We start from the raw sequence: 21,487 nt of genomic DNA on the forward strand, positions 1-21,487 counted from the left end.
CTGATAAAACCTGATCTGCGGCAATCTGTCGGCTCAGCGCCGCACAGATCAAGCTGCGTCTGGCTCAGCAAATCCGTCAGTAATCGGCCCCAAGCAGTGCAAACACACGGCAGCAAAGGCAGCAAAAGCATCAAGACGCGACTCTGCGCCAGCTGGCGGTGCTGGGGCAAGACGGGAGGGCGGCGAGGTCCGACGCGGGCATTGGAGCAGTGTTTCGAGGCCGTTTATGTACGAAACGCGAAGCTGTTGGCCATGGAGGAAAGAGCAGAGGGTTGCTTTTGGGAACGAGACACGAGTCGGCAGTTGATGATGAGCAGCGCAAAAATTTCCCAACAGCGACGGTCTTTCAGCACTCCGACGTGGAAAAGAAGGCCTCATGAAACGCACAGCGCGACGCGAGGGCAGAGTCTTTTCAAACACCATGCTGGCGATCGTCGAATGCGACGACATTTATCTTCCCTGGCCAAACAGCGCCCCGTGGGGCTTCATGCCCCAGCCCCTGCCCCAAGCTTCCCTTGTACACCCTCTTGGCTTCTTCGTTTTTGACCATGTCGCCTGCATCCGTTTCCTTTTCTTCAATCGTCTTCTCTTGCTTGCATTCAAGCAGCTGGTCTGCTCTTCGATTCTTCCAGGACCTGTCCAGCCTTGGTCTCTGCGAGCCATCTCCGCTGCAAAGCGGCTCCCCGGATCTGCGCCCGGGACGACGCTCGAAAGGAGCATCCTCAGCCCTTCGAGCCCGACTTATGACGCTATGCACAAAAGCCGTCGTCGCGCGGCCGGGCCGATCCGTAGATCCCAATGCAGAGACACAAACCTTGAATGCTCGCTGATTGAACAACAACAACAACAACAACAGCGGAGCCACGGCCTTAGATGCGACAAGAAAGGGGCTGATCAGGACCGCGTGGCGGCCGTGGCGAGCGACAACCACAACCACCTCAAACATGCCGCTCTTCCAACCACAACTTCTTCACCTCTCACCACTACTGCTGCACTTGCGCCGGACGCCAATCGACCCTCTCTAGCGCCCCGGCTGGACCAAGACAGCGACAGAAACGGCCAATTGATCTGGACCCTGCGCTCTTCTTCATTTCACGCAATCTCCACGCTGCACGTCGTCACATCGACCTCGACATCCGCCGATGCCGTGGAAACGACCGGCGCCGAGTGGACCATATCAGGCACATCTCCCAGGCCGTCTCTGAGCTCGAGCTCGACTCCGACCTCGACTCCCGCCATGGGGACCACAGGGTTGGCCCTCGCCGCAATATGCATTGGTCCGTACACAACCCAGTCTAGACGGCCTATTGCTGACCCGTCAAAGGTGCGACTTTGGTGGTCGTCACTGTTGCCTTTGGCATCTATGTCATGCGAACAAAAGGCTTGACCTTTTCAGATGTCTTTAGACGCAAAGCAAGACCACGGCACCGGATGGACCGTACCTATGACATTGCCAAGCCTACTGTCCATCGCATGCCGGCGTATGCTTGTGATGACCGGAAACCGCCGTCTTATGATCAGAGCGTACCTTTGCCACGGCGTCCTGAGCCTGCGGCAACACGAACTACGGAGAGTGCCTCAAGGTACACGCCAGCTTCCTCTCAAAGCGGCTTGCTAAGGTGAGCTTTGCGCGTCCATTCGCTTTACATGACTCTGACTGGAGCAGACCTACTCCGAGACCAAGCACTCCTCCGGGCTTCAAGAGTCCATCAAATACCAGTTTCCTTGACGATGCAAGTCCACCACGCAATGGCTCCCGGCAATCAAACCACAGCCGGGAACCGAGCTCTCCAACGACCCTCCCTCTCCAACGACAGCAAAGCCACGCCTCCAACATGAGCGACCAAACGGTCCCTCCCCTCTTCATCCAAGCCCAAGATGCGCCTCGAGAAAACAGCTTCTACCGCTCTCGGGAAAGCAGCATCAACCTTTCGCGCGAAAACAGCCTCTCCAGATCCCGCGACAACAGCCTGAACCGCTCGCGAGGCAACAGCGTGTCCGGCTCGCGAGACCACTCGTTCCTCGCCGAAGAAGACGAAGACACGCTCGCCACGCCCAACCTGCCCGTCTCCAGCTTCCAGCAATTCTTGGCCAACCGGCCGGGCCCGCCGTCGACGCGCGCTCGCGGGCTGACGCAGACATCGCAGCAGCCGTCGACGTCGCTGCTGTCGCCGTCCATGTTGTCGTCGTCGCCGGTCGGCGCGTCGTTTCCGGTTGGCGGTGAAAACCGCGAGAGCACGACGAGCGTGGCGCGCTTCCGCTCCGTCGACTCGTGGGTCGGCCAACAGACGTCGCGCATCGAGAGCACCGAGTTTCGCAACCAACCGCACCTCTCATTTCTACGACAGAACAGCTCAGGGCTGGGGCAGGTGGACGAAGGGCAGGCGGGGTGGAGGGGCGAGGACGAGGCGTATCACCGCCGAGATGGCGGGCTGGCCGCGGCCGCTGCTGCTGGACAACAACATCATCATCATCGCCGCCAGAATACGAATTATAGCGACGCGACCGTGTTTCGCGTGCATCCGGGCAGCGAAATCAAGATTCCCCGCGGCAGCCTCGTCCCGAGCGAGGTGCTGGACGCCGACATGGTTCCGAGCGCTCTGTGAGCGTGAGCAGGCATCCCGTCCAAACTTCAGCCAGCCAGTGTGGCCGAAAAGACGTCACTCACAAAAGCAATCAGTTTCTGGTGAGGAAGCGCCTTGATTATGTCCCTTATGTATGCACGGTGACAGAGCCCCCTTTTCCTTTGCGCAGTCGTCGTCTCTTGTGCGCGGGCGTTGTGGACGGACGGCGTAGTTTTTATTGTACAGACCTAACTTTTTTTTTTTTTTTCTTCTCAATCTTTTCCTCTTAATCATCACATCACCTAGCATTGACATTTGGGCATTTCAGCACGACACAGCATAGCGAGCAGAGCAGAGTGTGGCACGACATGGCATTATGGCGGAGGAAATGTTTTGAACGCTTCTCTCTCTTTCACGGCGTGGCACTGCTTGTGCTCAGGACATGAGGTGGCAGAGAAACATGCACAGAAGAACATACACAAACAAGCCAAAACCATTGCGCCAAAGACGGCAAAGAAACATTTACTGCTCCTTACCTTAACCGGTCCAGTCATTGCCAATTAATTTCAAAGCCTCAATTTCTTTCCCCTTCACGAATTTCAAATTTCGAATCTCGAATTCCTCAAACAATGCGAACAAGCAAAAAGGTTCTGCCGTCGTCGCGCTGTTGTTGAAGAGGTTGGTTTGTTGACAGTCAAGATACGTGTAGTCCCACCCAGCCACACTGCTTCGCCCGTCTGCACCTGCAGCCAGCCAGCCGCATTTGACCTTCCCAATCGAGCATCTAGCTTGCATGCATGCATGCAGACCACCCGCTTGAATTTCCGTTCAAAACCTCCACTCCACCACAAATACCCCTACCCCGCTTGCTTGTCGTCGACACTATCTTACACTTGGCCTCGTGTTCCTTTGAGATTCTGTCGCTTTTCTAAAGTGTCGTTGAGTTTTGATTCTGGGCCATTGTCCTGCCTGCCTGCCTGCCTGCCTGTTGCAACGAAAGAACGAAAGAGCTTGGGATTGGAGGCGACTGGAGTGGAGTGGAGTGGAGTGGAGTGAATCAGCAAAGCAAGGCAGGACAGAGGACATCTCCTCGCCTCGCCTGGCCTGTCTCTCTGCTGAAAAGAAGCAGCAGAGCTGCGAAAGAGGAAGAGAAAGAGCAGAGGAAGCCGCAAAAATGGCGGTCGAGATCTCGCCAATGACGGAAGCGGACATCGATGGCGCGGTCGACGTCATCCAGGCCGCGTTTGAAGACGATCCGTATGCGAATTGGGTGTTTGACAAGGCGACGGTGAAAGCGCACCCCCTCTCCCATCAACCCGTGTAGGTACCCACCATCTAACAAGTCTCGCACGCAGTTCAACCCGGCCCGCAACCGCGACTCCCTCACCCTCCGCTGCCACTGGGGCATCGCCAACGCCATCTTCCACATCGCCCGCGACACCACCCTCGACCCCCCACACGGCCGCATCCTCGGCGTCGCCATGTGGCTGCCCCCCAACGCGTCCTCCTCCCTGCGCTTCACCCTCTCCCTCTACACCCTCTCCTTCCGCGCCTGCCTCAACAACATGTACCATCACGGCCGCGGCGGGCTTCTCCTCCACCGCTACCGCATCTGGAAGTCGGCGCAAGCCGCCGCACAAGCGGCGCTCTGGACCGACGCGCGCGGCTACTATTTCTGCAACATCGTCGCCGTGGCGCCGGAGGCGCAGGGCAGGGGCGTGGGCAGGGCGCTGATGGGCGAGGTCTTGGCGAGGGCGGATCAAGAGGGGCGCAGGTGTTATCTGGAGAGTAGTAGGGATGTGCCCAACACGGCGATTTATGGGCGCATGGGGTTTGAGGTGAGGAAGGTTATGGAATGCGATGATGGCGGCGAGAAGGTGGACTTGTTTTGTATGGTGAGGGAGCCGCGGGGGGGGGGAAGGGGAAGGAGGGAGGAAAAAGGAAGAGGAGGAAGGGGGAGAGCGTGGAGTGAGTGAGCTGAAGGAACGACGATGACTATGTGCCTTGAGGTCAGGTGGAATCAATACCTATACCGTCCCATTCACCTCCCCACCTGCCTACCCAGTACCCACCACCAAACCACCTAGGTAGCTCGCACCCATAATATAACCCGCAAAAGCGCCTCCCTCCATCACCGGAACCCCGAGCGTCAGGTACGGTTGGCGCATCGGGAGGAAAGGCGTCATCTACATAGCTCGCTCGCTCAAACTTCCAACGGCTGCCTCTGTTCGAAACCTGACGGGTGATGACGATATTTCTTTGTTCTCATTTTCTTCTTTTTATGCCGGCCTGCCCTTTTTGCGCGTGTGCTTTGTGGACATGGTTGGATATGTATGTATGTGTTGGGTTGACACAGAATTGGAGCATACATGATAAAGAAATGTAGTAGGTAGGTGTTGATGGTGGGCACCACAAACAAACAAGTCAACAGCAAGAGGAAGATTTGAAGCGAGATAGATTATACTATCAGATCATACCATCATCCAAAACGACACATTCGCATCGCTCAATAGCCCTCCTCCTACCGCACTCACCCACCAAACCCTTCCATAACCCACACTAACTCAACAACTCCCTAATATCCTCAATGCGCTGCCCCTTCTTCTCCTCATCACTCATCATGCCCAGACTACTCGCCAAAAACTTCTTGCGCTCCTGAATGCGGAGCATCTTCTCCTCTATGCTGCCTCGAACCACAAACCGCGTCACCTTGACCTCGCCCGTCTGCCCCATGCGGTGCACGCGATCAATCGCCTGCGCCTCGACCGCAAACGACCACCACGGGTCCATCATGAAGACGCGCCGCGCCGCCGTCAGGTTGAGCCCGACGCCGCCGGCCCGCAGGCTCAGCAGCAAAACGACGCCCCGTTTGTCCGTCGTGTTGAAGTCGTGCAGCACCGCCGCGCGCTGTTTTTGCGACATGGTGCCGTCGAAGCGGAGGAAGGGGACGCGCGCCGTGCTGAGGGACGGCTCGATCAGGTCCAGGAATGACGTGAATTGGCTGAAGATGACGGTTTTTTGCTCGGGCGACGTGCGACGCGCCGCTTTGACGTGGGCGACGAGGGCGTCAATTTTGGCCGATGTGATGGACGTGTTGATGCGGCGGAGTGAGATGCGCGGCGTGCGTGTACCACTTTTCTCGGCCTCATCTTCGCCTTCGTCGTTGGAATAATCGTCATCATCGTGCCGAACGACGGTGAAGATGTCGCGCGAGTTGATGGGCTCGCGGCAGTTGAAGCAGCGCGGCAGGTCGCCCTTTTCGCGCTGATGCTCGATGTAGTCGAGCAGGCACTGCTTGCACGCCGAGTGCCAGCACCCCGTCACGGCCTGCTCCTCCATCGGCTCCTCGCTGCAGATGGGGCACTCCGAGTGCTGCTCGGCCTGGATCTGCTTGAGCACGTGCGCCCCGAACCGGCTGGCGTCCTGCTCGCCCGAATCGGACTGTGCTTCAAACTGTTGGATCAACGAGTCGAGGTCCATGTCGTCGGCGAGCCCATTGGCGAGGTCCGCTGCGTTGGCGGCGTCGTCTTCCGTGGCTTCGGCTTTGCTTCGAGTGAGGAGCGGGTGGCAGCAGCTCTGACGAAGCCGCAAGATTTGGGCAAAAATGGTTGTGTAACTCTTCAGTAGCGTGCCGTTCTCCATATTGGTGTTGAATGTCCGCTTGGCCCTTGTATAGATCCAGTCGTAAACGTCCCGCTCGGCTTGGGAGAGCTGAACCTCTTCAATCTCGATTGTGCGCGGCGGCAGAGGCACCAGAGCCTCCCCTTCCGGCGTTTTCATGTCTTTGGTTCGCCGCATGACCAGCGGCTCAAGCACCGTCTGAACCACATCGAGGGCCCGAATAAAGTCACCCGATTCAAACGGCACAGTGATGAATGTCTTCCAGAATGAGAAGTTGGACCACGGCTCGACCTTGAGGAACCGAACGAGAGAAAAGAGATCTTCGAGTCGATTGACAATCGGAGTTCCGGTCAACACCCAGCGGTGAATAGCGGAAATTTCGTAGCATGCCTTTGCCGTCTTGGACTGTCTGTTCTTGATAAAATGGGCCTCGTCGAGGATAACACGAAAGTACTCGACGGAAAAGAGTCCTCCATGAGAACCCCTATTGCCTTCGAGTGCGGCGACTTGATTAAACTCTGAGAGGACGGTTCCGTAAGATGTAATGATTAGATTTGGTGCATTGGCACCGTTGTGCTCAGAGCACAGATTCTGGAGGTTGACAGCCTTTTCTGCCCCGTAGTAGACAATTGCTTTCATTGTACCCTCTTTGGAGGCCTTTTCAGCCTCGCTGTGCCACTGGGCCAGTAGAGACATTGGCGCAACGACGAGAGTAGTCTTGGGCGCGGAAACGACGGTTGACGAATTCTTGGGAAGGCGAGGCAGCTCCATGACGCCATTGTTGCCAGCGACTTCAGCAGTATGAGAGTGCACAAGGCTGAGCATTTCAATCGTCTTGCCGAGACCCATCTCGTCCGCCAAAATGCCACCAAGACAGTTTTGCTCCTGCACAGGAAAGTCGAGAGAAAGCTCTCCCGAATACGGATTGACATAGAAACACGGTTGTCCGGTAACGTCGGGCAATGACTGGTCGTCGACGTCTTTGGTTGGCCAAGTGTACTCTTCCCACAACGGATGCATTGACTGCTCCTTGTGGTCTGACTTTTGATCCTTCTCTTTGCTCATCATCCAATGGAGAGCCTGCTTTTGGTACTTGCGGAGGCTCATGGCAAAGGTGTCGGCGGGTTCAGCCTCGGGAGTGTTGAAGTCAAAGGACTGGGCCTTTTTGTATAGCGAATCCAGCTGGTCCTGCTCGAGTTCCTGTCCATCTTCTGGCTCGTCCGAGGGAGGCGAAGAGGGATCGCCTTCCAGTCCCTTTGTTTTGGTGCTGGGATTCGGGGTGCTCTTCTGTTCCCGTTCCTCTGCCAATTCTGCAGCCTTGAGTAGCCCCTGGCGTTTGTGTTTTGAGGTTTGCGCGTTGGCTCGAGAGGGATGCAAATTGATTTCGTCAAAGAGCTTCACCAGGGCCACCTGACGCAGGCGCAAGCTGCGCTCCTCGTGGCTCTCTTGAGCTTCGAAAAACGTCGTTTCGCGGTTGGAATCTTCCGGCTTCATAAAGCCACCAGCCTGAAAGACTTTTTTCAGCAGATAGACGCGGAGCTGGAGGAAGATGGTCTCGCTGGTCCGTATCATGTCGGGGGCATAGACACAGGTTCCCTCGAATTTGCAGACGTTTTGATCGATCAGGGGCGCTATCCAGGCAGATGATTCGCTCTCGAGACGACCCACTTCCTCGCCGCGGGTGTTTGTAAATCTAACAATCAAATCTTGGCGCTTGTTCAAAATCTTTCTGCCTCCGCGACCAGTCTTGTAGGTTTGGCCAAGCTTTGCACGCTCAATGTGCACCTTTTCGCCGTGCTTGATCAGGCCGAGTCCATTCTTGGTAGCCCACCCTGCCACACCGAAGGCGCCAATGTATCGTTTTTCGGGCATAGTTGGTGTACTCAGGCCCGCGATTGTCGTTTCTGCCCGCTGCGCCGGTGCCGGGGGAGGCGAGGCTCTTCGCTGTGTATACGCATCGAGGGAATGGTTCGTGTTTGCTGGCGCAGCAGATAGAGCGTCCTTCCAGGTGCCATCGAGGTAAATGTTGATTGCTGGTCTAGTGTTAGTAGTGCTGCGCTCCTACGGAGCCTTAGAGCATACCGCGCTCTATGTCGTTTACGCTCAGTTCTTGCAGCTTTTTCAGAGTTGAATCAGGAACTTCTTCTCCCACGAAAGATGCAAACAAATCAGCGTCGAATCCCGCATTGGGCGCATCGTTTGTGTCCTGGTTGTCGGCGGGAGGGTCCCCTATGGTGACGACATTTTGACCCGACTCGGGGACCGCGTCAATCTCGTCTGGGAGCGAGGGTTGGTTGTTGAGAGTGCTGTCGTTAGCGGGCTCCTCCTCAACGAAGAAACGGCGCTTCTTTGCTGGCCGCTCGTCGAAACCTCCCAGACTCATGGCAGCAACAGGTGGTGGTGTGGAGAGGCACGCGGGCGGCGAACGGACTGATTAATTTGGCAGACGCGACCTGAGACGGACCCGCCGGTGGACGCGTTGGAGATGGACGTCGATAAGATTAGATGCCCCACGTCAGTCGATGATCCAATGGCTTCGTCCAGGATGCCCATTACATGTAGACAACAACCAATTCGTCCGCAATGTCGCCGCCCCGTCTGAGCACCTCCACCATTGGCTTCCACCCCTCCTCTTCCTCTCATGCCATCTGTTCGTCCAGCGCCTCGATTGACATGGCGTGCTCCTCGGCCACACATCTGCCGGGCCTGTCGCAGACACTATGCCACGACAAACGGCACTACAACCGTGGCTTCGGCCGCTGAGAGGGACAGAGCGTTGGCCTACTGCTCCAACTTGCTGAGGTCGATCCAGTCTCTCCACACTTTCCCCGGACTCAATTGACGTTGTCCAGGACCTACGACTCGCCCTCCTTCACCCTCCAAACCTTTGTGCCCCCGTCCGCTCGAACCGCATATCTTGCAATTCGCGCATTTAATATTGACATTGCACGCATCGCTGATGCCACCTCCAACCCCATCGTCGGTCGCATGCGCATGCAGTTCTGGCGCGACGCCATCACACGCGCCCTCGCTGGCAACCCTCCAAAAGAGCCCGTTGCCGTCCTTCTCGCGCACGCCCTAGAATCTCTCCAATCACAAAACGCCAGCAGTGGCCTTAGCAAGTCGTGGTTTCTCCGGGTCATCAACGAGCGCGAAAAGGCGCTGGGAAACCCACCATATCCGTCTCTGGCAGCGCTGGAACGCTACGCCGAAAACACATATGCTACGTTGCTGTACCTGACGCTGCAGGCCGTTCCATTGGCGTCGGTGACGGTGGACCACTTGGCGTCGCACATTGGCAAGGCAATTGGCATCGCAGCCGTGCTGCGCGGGGTGCCGCTCGTCGCATTTCCTCCGCCCTCAAACCACCACTCAAACCAGGCCGAATTCGGCGGAGGCTCTCAGAGACAAGGCGCCGTGCTGTTGCCGCTGGACGTCATGGCAGAGCACGGAGTCAAAGAGGAAGAAGTGCTGCGACACGGCGCCCAGGCGGCCGGCCTCCGCGATGCAGTGTTCGCCGTGGCGACGCGGGCTAACGATCACTTGATTACGGCGCGGGCGATGCTGGCGAACCTGCGGGCGGGAGGCGAAGTGGATCACGACTTTGAACACGCGCACGAGGAGGAGCACCGTTATAGCCCGGCGCAGTTGAGTAAGGGCGTGGCGGCGCAGCTCGAAGACGTCGACAAGGGGTTCGGCGTGCTCATGCCGGCCGTGGCGGCGGGCCTGTGGTTGGAGCGGCTGCAAAAGGTCGACTTTGACGTCTTTGACCCGTCGCTGCGGACGACGGACTGGAAGCTGCCCTGGAAGGCGTACTGGGCGTTTAAAAGGAGACGGCTGTAGATGTAAGAGTCCTTGCGGCACCACACTTGTAGATACGACCTGTACCATATCGACGCAATATCAACGACCCATGGACGACTCGAAATTAAGAAAAGGGGCGTCAGACGGCAGCTGCCGTTCGCAAGTCTTGCTTTGATGCAGTCCGACCTGGCTCCTAGGCACAGCAGCAGCACAGTTTGGATTGGAGCGAACACAACACGCACTGCATGCCTAGCCGGGCTGCGACGAGTTCACGACAGCATCATCGCAGCGCGCCGCCCGATGCTGCGTCAAGCACCACACAAGATGACTCGCAACGCAATCTGTCTCATGACCCACACCGACCCATCCATCCGTCCCATCCATCTCAATCAGTGGCCGCCGCGTCCCTGCTTCACGGTGGTGGTGGTGGTGGTGGTGGTGGTGGTCTCAATATCTCCGGGGCCGCACAAGAGTAGAGTAGAGCAAATACATACATACACAGGCGCACAAGACTGGCGCTGAATCCGCTGCTTGTTCGATTGTTACCGTGTCTTGTGTGCCGACTGTCGTTTTAGCCGTGCACGGCATGGCATACATACATCGATGGACGGACAGGACAGCATTGGTGCACAAACACACAAGACGGTACGCACGATACAGTACGCGGCATTGCGGTCAATTTGATCACTGTCTCGCCCTCCTCTTCCGTATGCTGGCTGCCGTGCCGGGCTCGACTCGCTTCACATACACACATACATACACACCGGCAGGCAGACGAGCTCAGCGCGGCAGAAAGTTGTCTTTGTTTTCGGTGACCGAGGCTTGGTTCCAAGACTCGTGGGCCACACAAGGACGAAAAAGGGTGCGCGAGACGATAAGGAGCATTTCGTGTTCCTGAAATGGTGATTGAAGTGATGAGAAGCATTCGAGCCACCCACCCACCCACCTCCCGTCACGCACGCTATACGCGGTCAGAGATTTGGAAGCATTCAAGCATTTGTGTACAAAGAACGTAACATGCAGAAACAGGGAGCATTCATTCGAGCCCCAAATCGCGAAAACCTTTGCTCGTTTTTGCGTTCGTGCAATCGTGCTGAAATCGCGCATCCTTCCTGTCCTTGTTTACCGCACTTCTCCGTCGTTGGGGGTCCCAGCTATGAGTATCTCGCGAGTCGGTAGTTCACACAATATTCGACACTGGGAAGAGACAGCAGAAAGCGCCCGGTGCCGTAGTCGAACCAAGAGAACCGCGATTGACTACATGTAAACGGCTATGGTTGCACCCGGCAGAGAATGCGGATGGCGGAGTGGGGAGATGGAGAAAGGGGAGGGGGGGCAGGTGTCTGGTGAGGACGTTGACTATGGATGAGAATCCTGCCCCAGCAAAGACTTTGACCCCCTAAACCGACCAGGCGACCCACACGCGCACCCCTTTCGTACGGTAAAATAGAAAAGGCAAGGAGTGGATGGGTCAAGCAGCCGCGTAGAGGAGTGTTCGAGCGCCGGCTGACAATATGAAGCGAGTTGTGTGTCCGTGATGGCAGAATGAGGCCTTGCTGTGGTGGGGCGCATCTAGGCGTCTGCGTAGGAAGTGAGCCAGCTACCTGGCAGTGGGAGTGTGGCAATGGAACTGTTTTGCGTGTATGTATGCCTTACACGCTTGATTTCATTCAGAAGAATTTGATTCGGGCGGGCGGAAGCAACTGTTATTGGTATTCAGGAGAGCGGTGAGGTTTTGCTGACGACGGAAACCTGTCTCCTCGCTCCTTTGTATTCATTGGCTAGTAGATTTAGAAGTCGTACTATCTTTGTGCTTTGCGTCGATTGCGCAAGTCCGTAGGTGGAAGCTCAACGCGCTGGCTTGACACACGTCGGGTGCGAGATATGGAGATGGCTACTGGCCTTGTGTGGCCTAGGTTGAGAAGGTGTCGAAGAGCAGCTGTCCCCCTTTACACCCACCGACTGTGGGCAGTAGTAAGGCATCCATAGAAGCAAACGGCGCAAGGGAAGGAAGGAAAAAAAAAAAAAGAAAAAAAAAGGCAAATGTAACAGAAACAGCAGAAGAGAGGGGTGTACAAAGTGGTAGCGAGAAAGGTGACGATAAGGGATGGCTGAATGTAGTAGAAGTCTGTCGAAGTACCAACACAAGCGTGCTGTTCAATGTGTGATTGCCGTCGAATCACTCTTCCCACGGCTCGCGGCCGCTGGAGTCCGAAGACGATTGCTGCAAGGCAAACTTGTTCGAGAATAAGAAGCCGGCTCTGACGCCTTGTTCAAAAGAAACGGCTTACCTTTCGGCGTTATGCAAACGCGACACCTTGCGCTCCAGCCGCAGGCACTGGGTCGCTGAACAACTGACAGGAACTGCAACTTACCTGACCAGACAGAACCAAAACCATATCGATGTCAGCCAGCGAGTAAAGGAATCAACCACAAGCGTGATGCAGACGACGCCATGCAGAGAGCCAACCAATCCACCACGACCAACCCACCACCATCGACGGAGAGCGGGTCGGCCAGAAAGCCGGTGATTGCAGGCGTGAACCTTTTCCGTCCACCATCGATGCGGACAACAAACACAACCGTTTCTTTTCAGTCGTTCTATTGCTTCTTTTGCGCTTCCGCCCCGTTCCCTCCCTTCTCTTCCCTGGCTGGGGGCGCTTCTTTCTTGCCCCCTCTCAAGCAAAACAATAGCCTTTCCGTTCCTCCAAGCCCCGCCTCACCGCGCCCGCCCGTCAGTCCGTGCTTGGTTGCTGGTGCGCGCCATTGAGTCGGTCGCAGTTCCGGGGTGGCAGTGGCGGCTGCATGAACTTTTGGCAGGGCAGGACAGGACTGTGAAGTACAAGGCCAGACAGGGCGGCGGAGGAGCGTGGAAACGGGCGGCTCGTGTTCATAACACGGAGCGGCTGAAGAGGCAGGCAATACACCACGCAAGCCAGCAAGCAAGAGGCAGAGGCGGACAATGACTTGAGTCCAGGTGGATGGATGCAGCATCGAACGGGGAGCTTAAGTGGTGGTGGTGGTGGTGGTGGTGGTGGTGGACACGCGTGGCCGGGGAAGGGACGGGGTGTGGGTGTGGGCTGGGGGGCTCTTGCGTCCAGGGTAACATGGGCAGCAGGCAAGGAAGAGGGATGATTCAGCCGTGGTAAGACAGAAGAGACCGCGTCGTGATTGGGCAAAAGCAAAAATGCGACTGACCCGCGCTGCTGTGGCTGGGATGATTGGTGTAGTGCACACCTGGTTCCACGTATCCGTCATGTCGGTTAGGTGGTCCGTTTGGCTGGCTGGCTGGCTGGCTGGCTGGCTGGCTGGCTGACTGACTGACTGACTGACTGACTGACTGACTGACTGGTTGGGTGGGGTTTCTTTTCTGCCGGGTCCTGAACATGTGGCTGTACTTTGAGCTTCTCCCCACACCTGCTCAACTTCAGACGGGTCACAGCAGCGGGCGCGTATGAGGTGTCGAGGCTACACGCCGACTGCGATGCCGCCTGTGAGCGACCCAGCCAAGTCGTAACTTGCCGTCCGTTTCCATGCTCTTTCCTTCTACACGAAGAGCACCAGGGGCGTCCACTTTCTTAGTGGCTGGTTGTGGTTGCCATCTCACGCGCTTCATCTACCAGAGGTTCGGCTCTCTTACTCAGTTCCCAGACACTTTTTCAGCTCCGTCTAGTTGAGTTGTTGCTGCCTTACTGAGAGCAAATGTAGTTGAGTCTTGGGTGTGTGCCATTGGTTGCACCATTGCAAGTCAGCCGCTGTGGAGAATGTGAGCATGTGGGAGCAGCGCATGTGTCAGTGGCTCTAATCTGGTTGTTCTCGATGACACGAACATCAAGACTTGCAACATGCGGTTTGCTGCAAGTTATCGAGTGATCGCGACCGCCGGATAAACTAATAATGGTAGGTGATTGTCCCAGAGACATGCTAAAGCTGCGCAAGGCAACGCACTGTCATGGCGGTACTTGCCTGCCTAAAACTTCATTTGGTTTCCCGACAAGGAAACGGTCAAAGTCGCGGACTGCCGAGAAGCAGAACGCGGCAGGCACGCTGCCGCTGTTATGACGCGTCAGCGGCCTGAACGCAGTTTGGGGGCCTGGGGCGAGGACAGCGGAAAGGACGGGAAGCTCGAATCGAGGCCCTCAATGAGCGCGAGTGTGTAGGAAACTGATAGATGAATAGCGATCGCGACGGGATGCAGGCGGGTGGGTGCATGGCAGGCGTCATTAGCCGTTTTGGCTCGCTGGGATTCTTGAGCTTCGGACGCCCATGATTGGGAAGCATGATGTAAGATTGGAGAGGTCGTCGATGAGCTGCTGCGAACTTGGGCGTGGATATCCTTGCAAAGAGGCGAGAGCAAATCAATTCGAACCCTGTCCACGTGCTTGTCACGTTGTCCAGCCAATACTAATGTTTGTATCTGTGGACCAGATTCTCATTGGGTTGCGATGTATCTGTTCTTGTTTTCCTCTCCCATGGACTGTTGCGCCGCAACTTGGCGTTGCATTTGGTGTGGATGAACTGTAAACGGAGCCCGGCCACGAATCAAGCGACGGAATGGACATCGGCGCCCGGTTCGAGGTGAAGATTCACCTCTTGCGTACCCAACCTCGCATGTCTTTCTCTTTGTTTGGAGTGGAACGCGTGCGAAGGCGAATCGGAGCGACAGTTTCAAGGACCTGCAAATAGGATGAGTTGGCTGAGACTTACTCTGCCATGGCCATCACTCGCTACCGGTTTACGGCAGCCTTGGGATGAGCAGGGAAGACTGAGCCCAATGGCACTTACAAGGACTAGTACATTTGCTATTCAAAGTAGCGGCGGATGGTTCTGGAACAAGAGCTAGGCATGGAAGACCGGTGTGCTACAGTGGATACTGTACAAGTGATCGTGGCTTGCATCTTGCTTGACGACGAGACGCTAGCGGCGTGCCGGAAGTTTGCCTTTGTTGGACGCAGCTCTTGTATGCTCCGCCATCTTACCGGCCGAAGATGAGCTGACACGACCAAGGTTAACACAGAGATGTGATCGATTACCAAACTCAGTTAGCGGCGGAAGTGAGCCGTTGTTGGCAGGCGTGGTTCAAGGGTCGGCGTCGTCCAAGCGGGGCATGCCATGGAAAATGGATCTTACGCACTCCCTTGTATGTACCCCGTCGGCGGCTAGACGACGCCATGGACTTTGCAGAATGCACAAGTGCAGTCGGCTCCGATTCGCCAGCTGCGATGCGGGGCCTTGCCGTACAACACGTTGACCTTCATCACCGACGCGCGCAGAACGCGAAGCCGCTAATTGACCAATCACGGGTGGAGTTGTGCATCAAAAAGGGGTGTGGGGGCATAACCATCTCATCGTGTGGAATCTTCCGCTCGCACGCGTCTCGCACTGGCCTGATTTTAGCAACGTATTTCCGATCCAAACAGGATACACTTTGAGCGACATGTGACAGGCGACAAATCATCTCGGGGATGCAGGAGGGCAGAGTAAGAAACTCCGACAGAGGCTGCTCGTTAGACGCGCGCCATAAATGACGACGATTGCAAAAGAGCCTGAGATTGGATGAGGGATGTAAATCCGAGGCGTTGAATGCTACGCCATGGGGTGAGCCGGGGTCGGCCAGGTCGAAGTTGCGGCATCCAGCCTCGGCGAGGACATAGAACGTAGTCTTGCCACCCGCAAACGGGTCAACACCGGCGGTCATTCGATTCGCTGCCGCGTAGCATTCGCAGGGGTAAGCGGGCGGCGCGGACGAGACGGGGCGACGAGGGCCATTATTTCATCTGCTGCTGCGCGGCGGCGCTGCAGAGTTCCACGGGACACACCCAGAGCCGGGGCAAGCATCCATCAGGGGAGGCCTCGGTTCGCAGCGCCAGCCCGATCGACATGGACAAAACTAGCCATGCAGCGTGTCTTGCTAAGAGCTGCGAGCAAGGAGCCAGGGAATCGTGATATATTGGCAATGCCCGAGTCAACGTCGGAATCATGCCGCTTTGCATACATGAGTTGCTTGCACCTGCTGCGTCTTTGCTTTTTTCGCTTCACTGGGCTCATGACGCACATGCTGGGTCGCCAGAACCCCATATGCCAGTGCAAACGGTAATGGCGACGATGAACGACGCTTGCGGCAAAGGCACTATTGCCGGGAGTGCCGGCGATGGAACAGGCCGATTGTCCGTCTGCGCGCCGCTTCCAGGGGTTTGACGAGGGCAAGATCAACAGTCGCCGCAGAGGGGGTTTGAGAGCGATGACCTGTCACCCGGGGCAGCATGGACGTGATGCTTCGGTCAGCGTGAGACGGCACCAAAGCTGGTCACAGGCGAAGGAGGACAGACTTCTGCACGGAGGCGGCGTGGCGGCGCGTCGAGAAGCGGAAAATTTCTTGCAGGACCAACGGTTGCACTGATGGGGACAGACGATGATCACCGTGTGGAGTGGGTACACTGTAATCATGCCAGCGCCCCTCGCGGTGCTTGTTTGGCGTTGCCCTTCGTGTTCACAGCTCCGCGCCGGTCAGCGAGAAAGCCCAGGGCTTCGGGCCTGAGAGCCTGTCAGCCACGGGCACGGCCATCCTTCTGACGCTTCGTGCCGCAGCAGTAGTGAGCGAATACGGGCCGGGGACCAGGCCATTGCGCAGCGCTGGGTCCCGCCCACTGATAGCCTTGTGACGGCGGCCCTTTTTTTGTTCCAGTCCAGTCGCGTCGTCGCCGGGTCTGATCGTAGTCTCACACGCTGCCTGCGTCCGCTGGTACATAGAGGATGAGATGATGATCGGCTGCAAAGCGCTGGCGGAGCATGGTCGGTGTGCTGACTCGGCGAGCGTCCAAGAAGAGCGAGGGGCCAGGAACGCAGACAGGCAGGATAGGAGCGAAAAATTTAGAGGGGACCCCAGGGAGCGGCGCGAGAGTTGTCCGAGCAGAGGAATCTAGAACATGGGAGGTAGTGTTAGGTGTGAGCTGGGAACGTGCAGAGGTCGTGCTTTGTTTTGGGAGGGAGGTCGGATGACTAATGACATGTTATGGATTCAGCGAATAGCGATGGCCCATGGCGTAATGGCAAAGGTCAAAGACAACCCACGGGTGAAGAGAAAGCATTGAGTGCAAAATGCAGACAGTGAGCATTCATCTCAGCAAAAGAGATTCCATGTGTCGGCAAGGTAGAAACATGGTGGGAGTTGTTGATGGGAAGCATTCGCTACTCCTCCAGATTGAAAACAGTCTGCTGACTAGTCCCATTTCTTACAACACAGACAGAAGTCCACCCACCGACAACATTAATCTCTCCTCTCTTTTCGCCCAACTCACAGTCCACTCCAGCATACCAATCACACGAGGATCGACCTCTGTCTTGGTACTACACCAGGTCATGCCGCCAATCTAATCCCTCCAAGACCATCGCATCCGCATCTCCACCGGCCATTCGAAACGCGATCCTGCAGTTCTGTATTCTCGACGGAACCCAGCGGCCATGGCGGAAGAGCTGCCTGTTTGAGGCTGACCCTTCGACATGCATCATCGCCCACATACAGCCACGTTGCCGTCGGCGGTCATCTGCGCCTCCACGGGGCCGGTACGTCATCTCGATATTACCTATCCATGTGCAACAAACGGCACCGCCCTTTCAATCCTTCTGTCACCTTGCCGCCCGCCCGGCCAGGCCCCTGCAACCTTGGGTCAAAGTTTCTGCTCGCACTTCAACTAATGGTTTGAATGAAACCGCGCCCGGCCGGTTCCACTCTCGCCTACGCTACTGGCAACTCAGCAACCGGAACCCTCTTGTTGGTCTTGAGACTCGTCACATCATGACGCCCATCGTTGTGCTGCAACCCTGACCTTGAATCGTGTCTCTGGCCTCGCAGCTGCCGCCAGCGGCAATAGTCGACATCGGCACATCATGTCGTTGTCCATGTTGCGTCAGCCTGTCAGCAACACACCATCTCCTTGTCGCTGACTAGGGAAGCGAGCAAGAAAGTCGTGCAGGTGCGGGGGGCACTCCAGATCCCATGGCCCGAGTGTGGCTCCAACACTGACGATCGTCACCGGGAGGTGGCAGAGCTAGGAGTAGCACGGCTAGAGAGACGGCCAGGGGGTCCGCCTGGTACAAGGGTGTGGGTTGCGGTCTGTGGACCGGCGCTTCGGCGGGGCGTGTCGTCCTGCTGGGTCAGGGCTCTCGACGTGTGCGTGAAAGAAGTGTTTTTTTTCTTCCCTGCACGCTTTTCGCCTACAGCATGGCAGCGCCACACGACTCAAACTCAAGGAATCAGCTCGAAGCGACCCGCACTAGCAAGGGAGCCGCCTGCAGGAAGTAGAGCGGAGAGAGACGAGTGAGAAAAAAAAAAAGAAAAAAGAAAAAAACGGCCTAGTCGGCGTTGTGCCTGGCCGCATGCTTGCTGACGCAGACTCCCTGGGTGCTCCACCATTTACCACTTGCCCAATCCAGCGTTGTGCTGCGAAGAGGCTCATTCCGTCTCGACAGTAATGAGACGAGGCACCATTCCAAGAGTAAAGACCAATGCATTCCAGAAGCACAAGATGACCACCAACAACAACCGGCGTTGTGCGGTCGGTGCGTCTGACAGGTCTCGTCCCCATCAACTACTCATCACTCAACTCGTCCATGTCCGTCTTTCGACAGCATTTCCGCCGTTTCATCCGTCTCCACATGCGCGCCCGCAGTCCCAACACAAGCATGGGATGCTGGCGGCGGAGGTGGTGGCCGCTCTGTGAGTTTGGCACTTGGGCCTCAATCCGCACACGCTTTACACTTCACAAACACGCTTCATAATTCGCACAATTTTGTCAATCTCCGCCGTGGCATGGCCGTTGCGTCTGGCCTGCATCACCAACAAGGCCCGACTTTGGCGAGGATGGAGCCGGCGCCAGTTAATTCTGGAAAACCGCTAGCTCCATCAGTCCGCTGGCCAGCGAGGAACCCCCTGAACGGCCCATGGACCCAACGCAGACGCCGACAGATCGTTAGGCACGGCGGCTAAAAAAGATGCAGAGGCCCCTTCTCTGCACTCGCCTGCCGAGCCTTATGCGTGATCTTCCTTACTCGAACCAACGTCGTCGGCAGCCTAGTGCCACCCAGCGCCTCTGACCGCTGTTCCTCCAGCCACGAGCCCACCCTGTCCACCACCCTCGACCTCGCTCAAGCATCGTCATGCGGGACGGCCGTCTCAAAACGAGCCAGCTCGGCTCATCGGTAGTTGGCTGACGGCGCCCTGTCTGCAGGTTTCGGCGCCCTCGTCACCCCTCCATCCCTCCCACCATTCCACCAGGAGTGTTTTCGTGCCTTTGAGAGAGCCTAGGCGGCAAGGAGCTCCGTTGCGCCACGACACAAATCCGCGCCATTGCCTCGCCGCCCGCAATGCTGATTGGACGGCCACGATCATGATTAAAAAGATCAGCCTGCCCTGTTCAAGCCCGCCAGCCCGTGCCACACCGGCTACCCACACCCAGCTAGCTGGTTTGACGAGCACGTCTGCTGCCATCCCCGTAGATGGGATTTCCGCTAAAATAATGGGCAACCTGGCCCTAGTAGTGACCCGCGAGTTCCACCGAGTACACGGCCCCAGTACATCCCACGAGCCGCCGTACACTCTACCCACAGAACCTTGACACATGGAGTAATACTCTTGTGTCTGTCTAAGCTCCTCCGATCTAATAACCGTCTAGCTGCCTCATCCCCTGGTCCCCGTGAACACGTATGTTGACATCAATCCCATATATGTCTGCCATGCTCCCTCATCATCATCATCACACACAACATCACCAACCATGAATGTCATGCCATCACCTACGGCCTTTTTCTCACGGCGGGACTCTCGCAACGCACATGCCCCCTCCCGCATTGAGAAGCCTCGGAGCATCCACAACAGTCCTACCGGCCTGGGAAGACGAAAGACCACCACTGCAGTCAAGAGATATGTGACTCTGGAGGATCGTTGGGATATGGTCTTTGGGTCGTCTGAACCACGACAAACGGAGGAAGCTCAGTTCTCTTCCCGCTCCAACATGACATCTTCCAATCGGCCTGTCAGTTGGCATCCTCTCTCTTCCGACGCATTTGGCTACGACTTTACCGAACACTTGAACACGGACTCAACCTTGCCCAGTCCTGCTTCTGGCTACGCTTCAGCTCCTGCCGTGGCGTATTTGACGGCTCTGGCCGAGCGCAAGAAGGAACAATACCCCGTTCCTGGCCTCAGCACTACCGAACCATCAATTGATCCATCTTACCCGGGTTGCCAAGATCAACACATGTCCGACCTGACCTATCCGGCACACAGCTACTCCTCTACTTCCAACCCTCGTATCGAAACTGGATCATCAGACTTTCTGCCCGATAGCACCGATTACATGGATTCCGATTCCAAGGACTCAGGTGACGTGTTGGTTGGCATGGGTCTCTATGATCCTCCCAACTACGAGTCCATGTTGACGTCAGGCTTCGGCAAAGGACTGAAGCTTGAGGAGACCTGGCAACCTCCTGAGGACGCCGAAGACGACAGCTCAGACGATGAGAGTGAGGAGCCAGCAGAAGAAGAATCAGCTGCTCAACCGACCAAGTCTACGAGCCAGCAATACTGGTCTCCCCCCATCACTCAACAAACGATGACCGCTGGCCCAGACGGCTTTCTCGGCGCCGATGAGTCCACATACATGAACGAGTGGTGGTACCAGCAGCTGAAGCGTCCCACGGCTCATGCCACTGGGCTTGGTTATGGCTGGCTTCAACAAGCTCAGTACTGAGGGCAACCAGACCGTTACTTCGACCTGGTTGTACTGGGAGGAATCACAGCATAGCGTTGGCGTTTTTTGGATCGTTTGTTTTTGGAAGATGGGAGGTCCCTGTCATGAGGTTTCTCATGTCGGATGATGATGATGGACGAGTATTGGAACGATTTTGGCTTAGAGATACCCCTCCGCGCAGCTCGGCAGCGCGCGGCAAATGCCGCAGTAGTGTAAATGCACAAAGCAAAAGGAAAATGAGCAAAAATCATTCGAAAGACCTGACTCCGTACCGACGTTGATAGTGTTGAAGCCCTTCTTAGTCAGACCCATCAGCGATCCTGCCCGCCAGTTGGCTGAGCCGCGGGGGAGAAAAAACGTGGTACAGTCAGCGATGGCAGTGGCTCGGTCCCGACTCACGGGACGGCATTGCGGTGAGGTGAGTCACGGCCGCAGTGGCAGAGGATACGATGCTTCGCGAAGACAGCAAGAAAAAAGAAGGTGGATGCATGCATGGATTCCTGTCTAGGTGCCAGGTAGACAGGCACAAGCAGTGAGACCCAGGATAAGGAACCAAACATATCATGGGACACAAATGATTTCTTTTCACCTTCGGTGGTCGATTCAAACGAAAAAAACGAGAATAATGACGGCACCGTTGTGGTCCAGTCGAGCCGGACGATCCGGGCTCGACGAGCAGGTCGCAGGGGAGGATGGATCGAGGCGCAGACGGGCAATTTGGCTCATGGCCTCGTTCCAGGCCGTGTTGGA

The 21,487-nt window shown here is 56.6% G+C and overlaps 5 protein-coding genes across 5 annotated transcripts; 4 read left to right on the forward strand and 1 right to left on the reverse strand.

The window, feature by feature from the left end:
- Positions 1-421: 421 nt before the first annotated feature.
- IWZ02DRAFT_491267 (uncharacterized protein) lies at positions 422-2,606 on the forward strand (the record flags this gene model as incomplete). The annotated part of the gene is made up of 3 exons (XM_066769726.1): positions 422-1,277; positions 1,325-1,619; positions 1,667-2,606. The coding sequence occupies 3 exons, from the start codon at positions 422-424 to the stop codon at positions 2,604-2,606; spliced, it is 2,091 nt and encodes a 696-aa protein (XP_066621503.1).
- A 709-nt stretch (positions 2,607-3,315) lies between these two features.
- On the forward strand, positions 3,316-4,651 carry IWZ02DRAFT_475708 (acyl-CoA N-acyltransferase; the record flags this gene model as incomplete). Its single annotated transcript, XM_066769014.1, has 3 exons — positions 3,316-3,852; positions 3,908-4,459; positions 4,574-4,651. The coding sequence occupies exons 1-3, from the start codon at positions 3,739-3,741 to the stop codon at positions 4,649-4,651; spliced, it is 744 nt and encodes a 247-aa protein (XP_066621504.1). The 5' UTR covers positions 3,316-3,738.
- A 93-nt stretch (positions 4,652-4,744) lies between these two features.
- IWZ02DRAFT_421116 (SNF2 family N-terminal domain-containing protein) lies at positions 4,745-8,654 on the reverse strand. Its single transcript, XM_066765845.1, has 2 exons — positions 8,268-8,654; positions 4,745-8,218 (listed from the first exon to the last, which is right to left on the reverse strand). Exons 1-2 carry the CDS (start codon positions 8,566-8,568, stop codon positions 5,124-5,126), a joined length of 3,396 nt encoding a protein of 1,131 aa, XP_066621505.1. The 5' UTR covers positions 8,569-8,654; the 3' UTR covers positions 4,745-5,123.
- A 114-nt stretch (positions 8,655-8,768) lies between these two features.
- Positions 8,769-10,028, forward strand: IWZ02DRAFT_491270 (Squalene/phytoene synthase; the record flags this gene model as incomplete). The annotated part of the gene is made up of 2 exons (XM_066769727.1): positions 8,769-8,863; positions 9,038-10,028. 2 exons carry the CDS (start codon positions 8,769-8,771, stop codon positions 10,026-10,028), a joined length of 1,086 nt encoding a protein of 361 aa, XP_066621506.1.
- Positions 10,029-19,771: 9,743 nt separating this feature from the next.
- Positions 19,772-20,737, forward strand: IWZ02DRAFT_379211 (uncharacterized protein; the record flags this gene model as incomplete). The annotated part of the gene is made up of 1 exon (XM_066765029.1): positions 19,772-20,737. The coding sequence occupies one exon, from the start codon at positions 19,772-19,774 to the stop codon at positions 20,735-20,737; it is 966 nt and encodes a 321-aa protein (XP_066621507.1).
- Between the last annotated feature and the right edge of the window lie 750 nt (positions 20,738-21,487).

This window comes from Phyllosticta citriasiana, assembly GCF_038021145.1.
Source record: "Phyllosticta citriasiana strain CBS 120426 chromosome Unknown IWZ02scaffold_8, whole genome shotgun sequence".
Lineage (NCBI taxonomy): Eukaryota > Fungi > Ascomycota > Dothideomycetes > Botryosphaeriales > Phyllostictaceae > Phyllosticta > Phyllosticta citriasiana.

What these genes read in the sequence shown, in the direction of transcription:
- IWZ02DRAFT_421116 (XM_066765845.1), bottom strand. Translation starts at nt 8,568, where the DNA reads ATGAGTCTGGGAGGTTTCGACGAGCGGCCAGCAAAGAAGCGCCGTTTC. An exon ending in CGTAAACGACATAGAGCGCG is followed by an intron (nt 8,219 to 8,267) that starts GTATGCTCTAAG and finishes ACACTAGACCAG; the next exon opens with CAATCAACATTTACCTCGAT.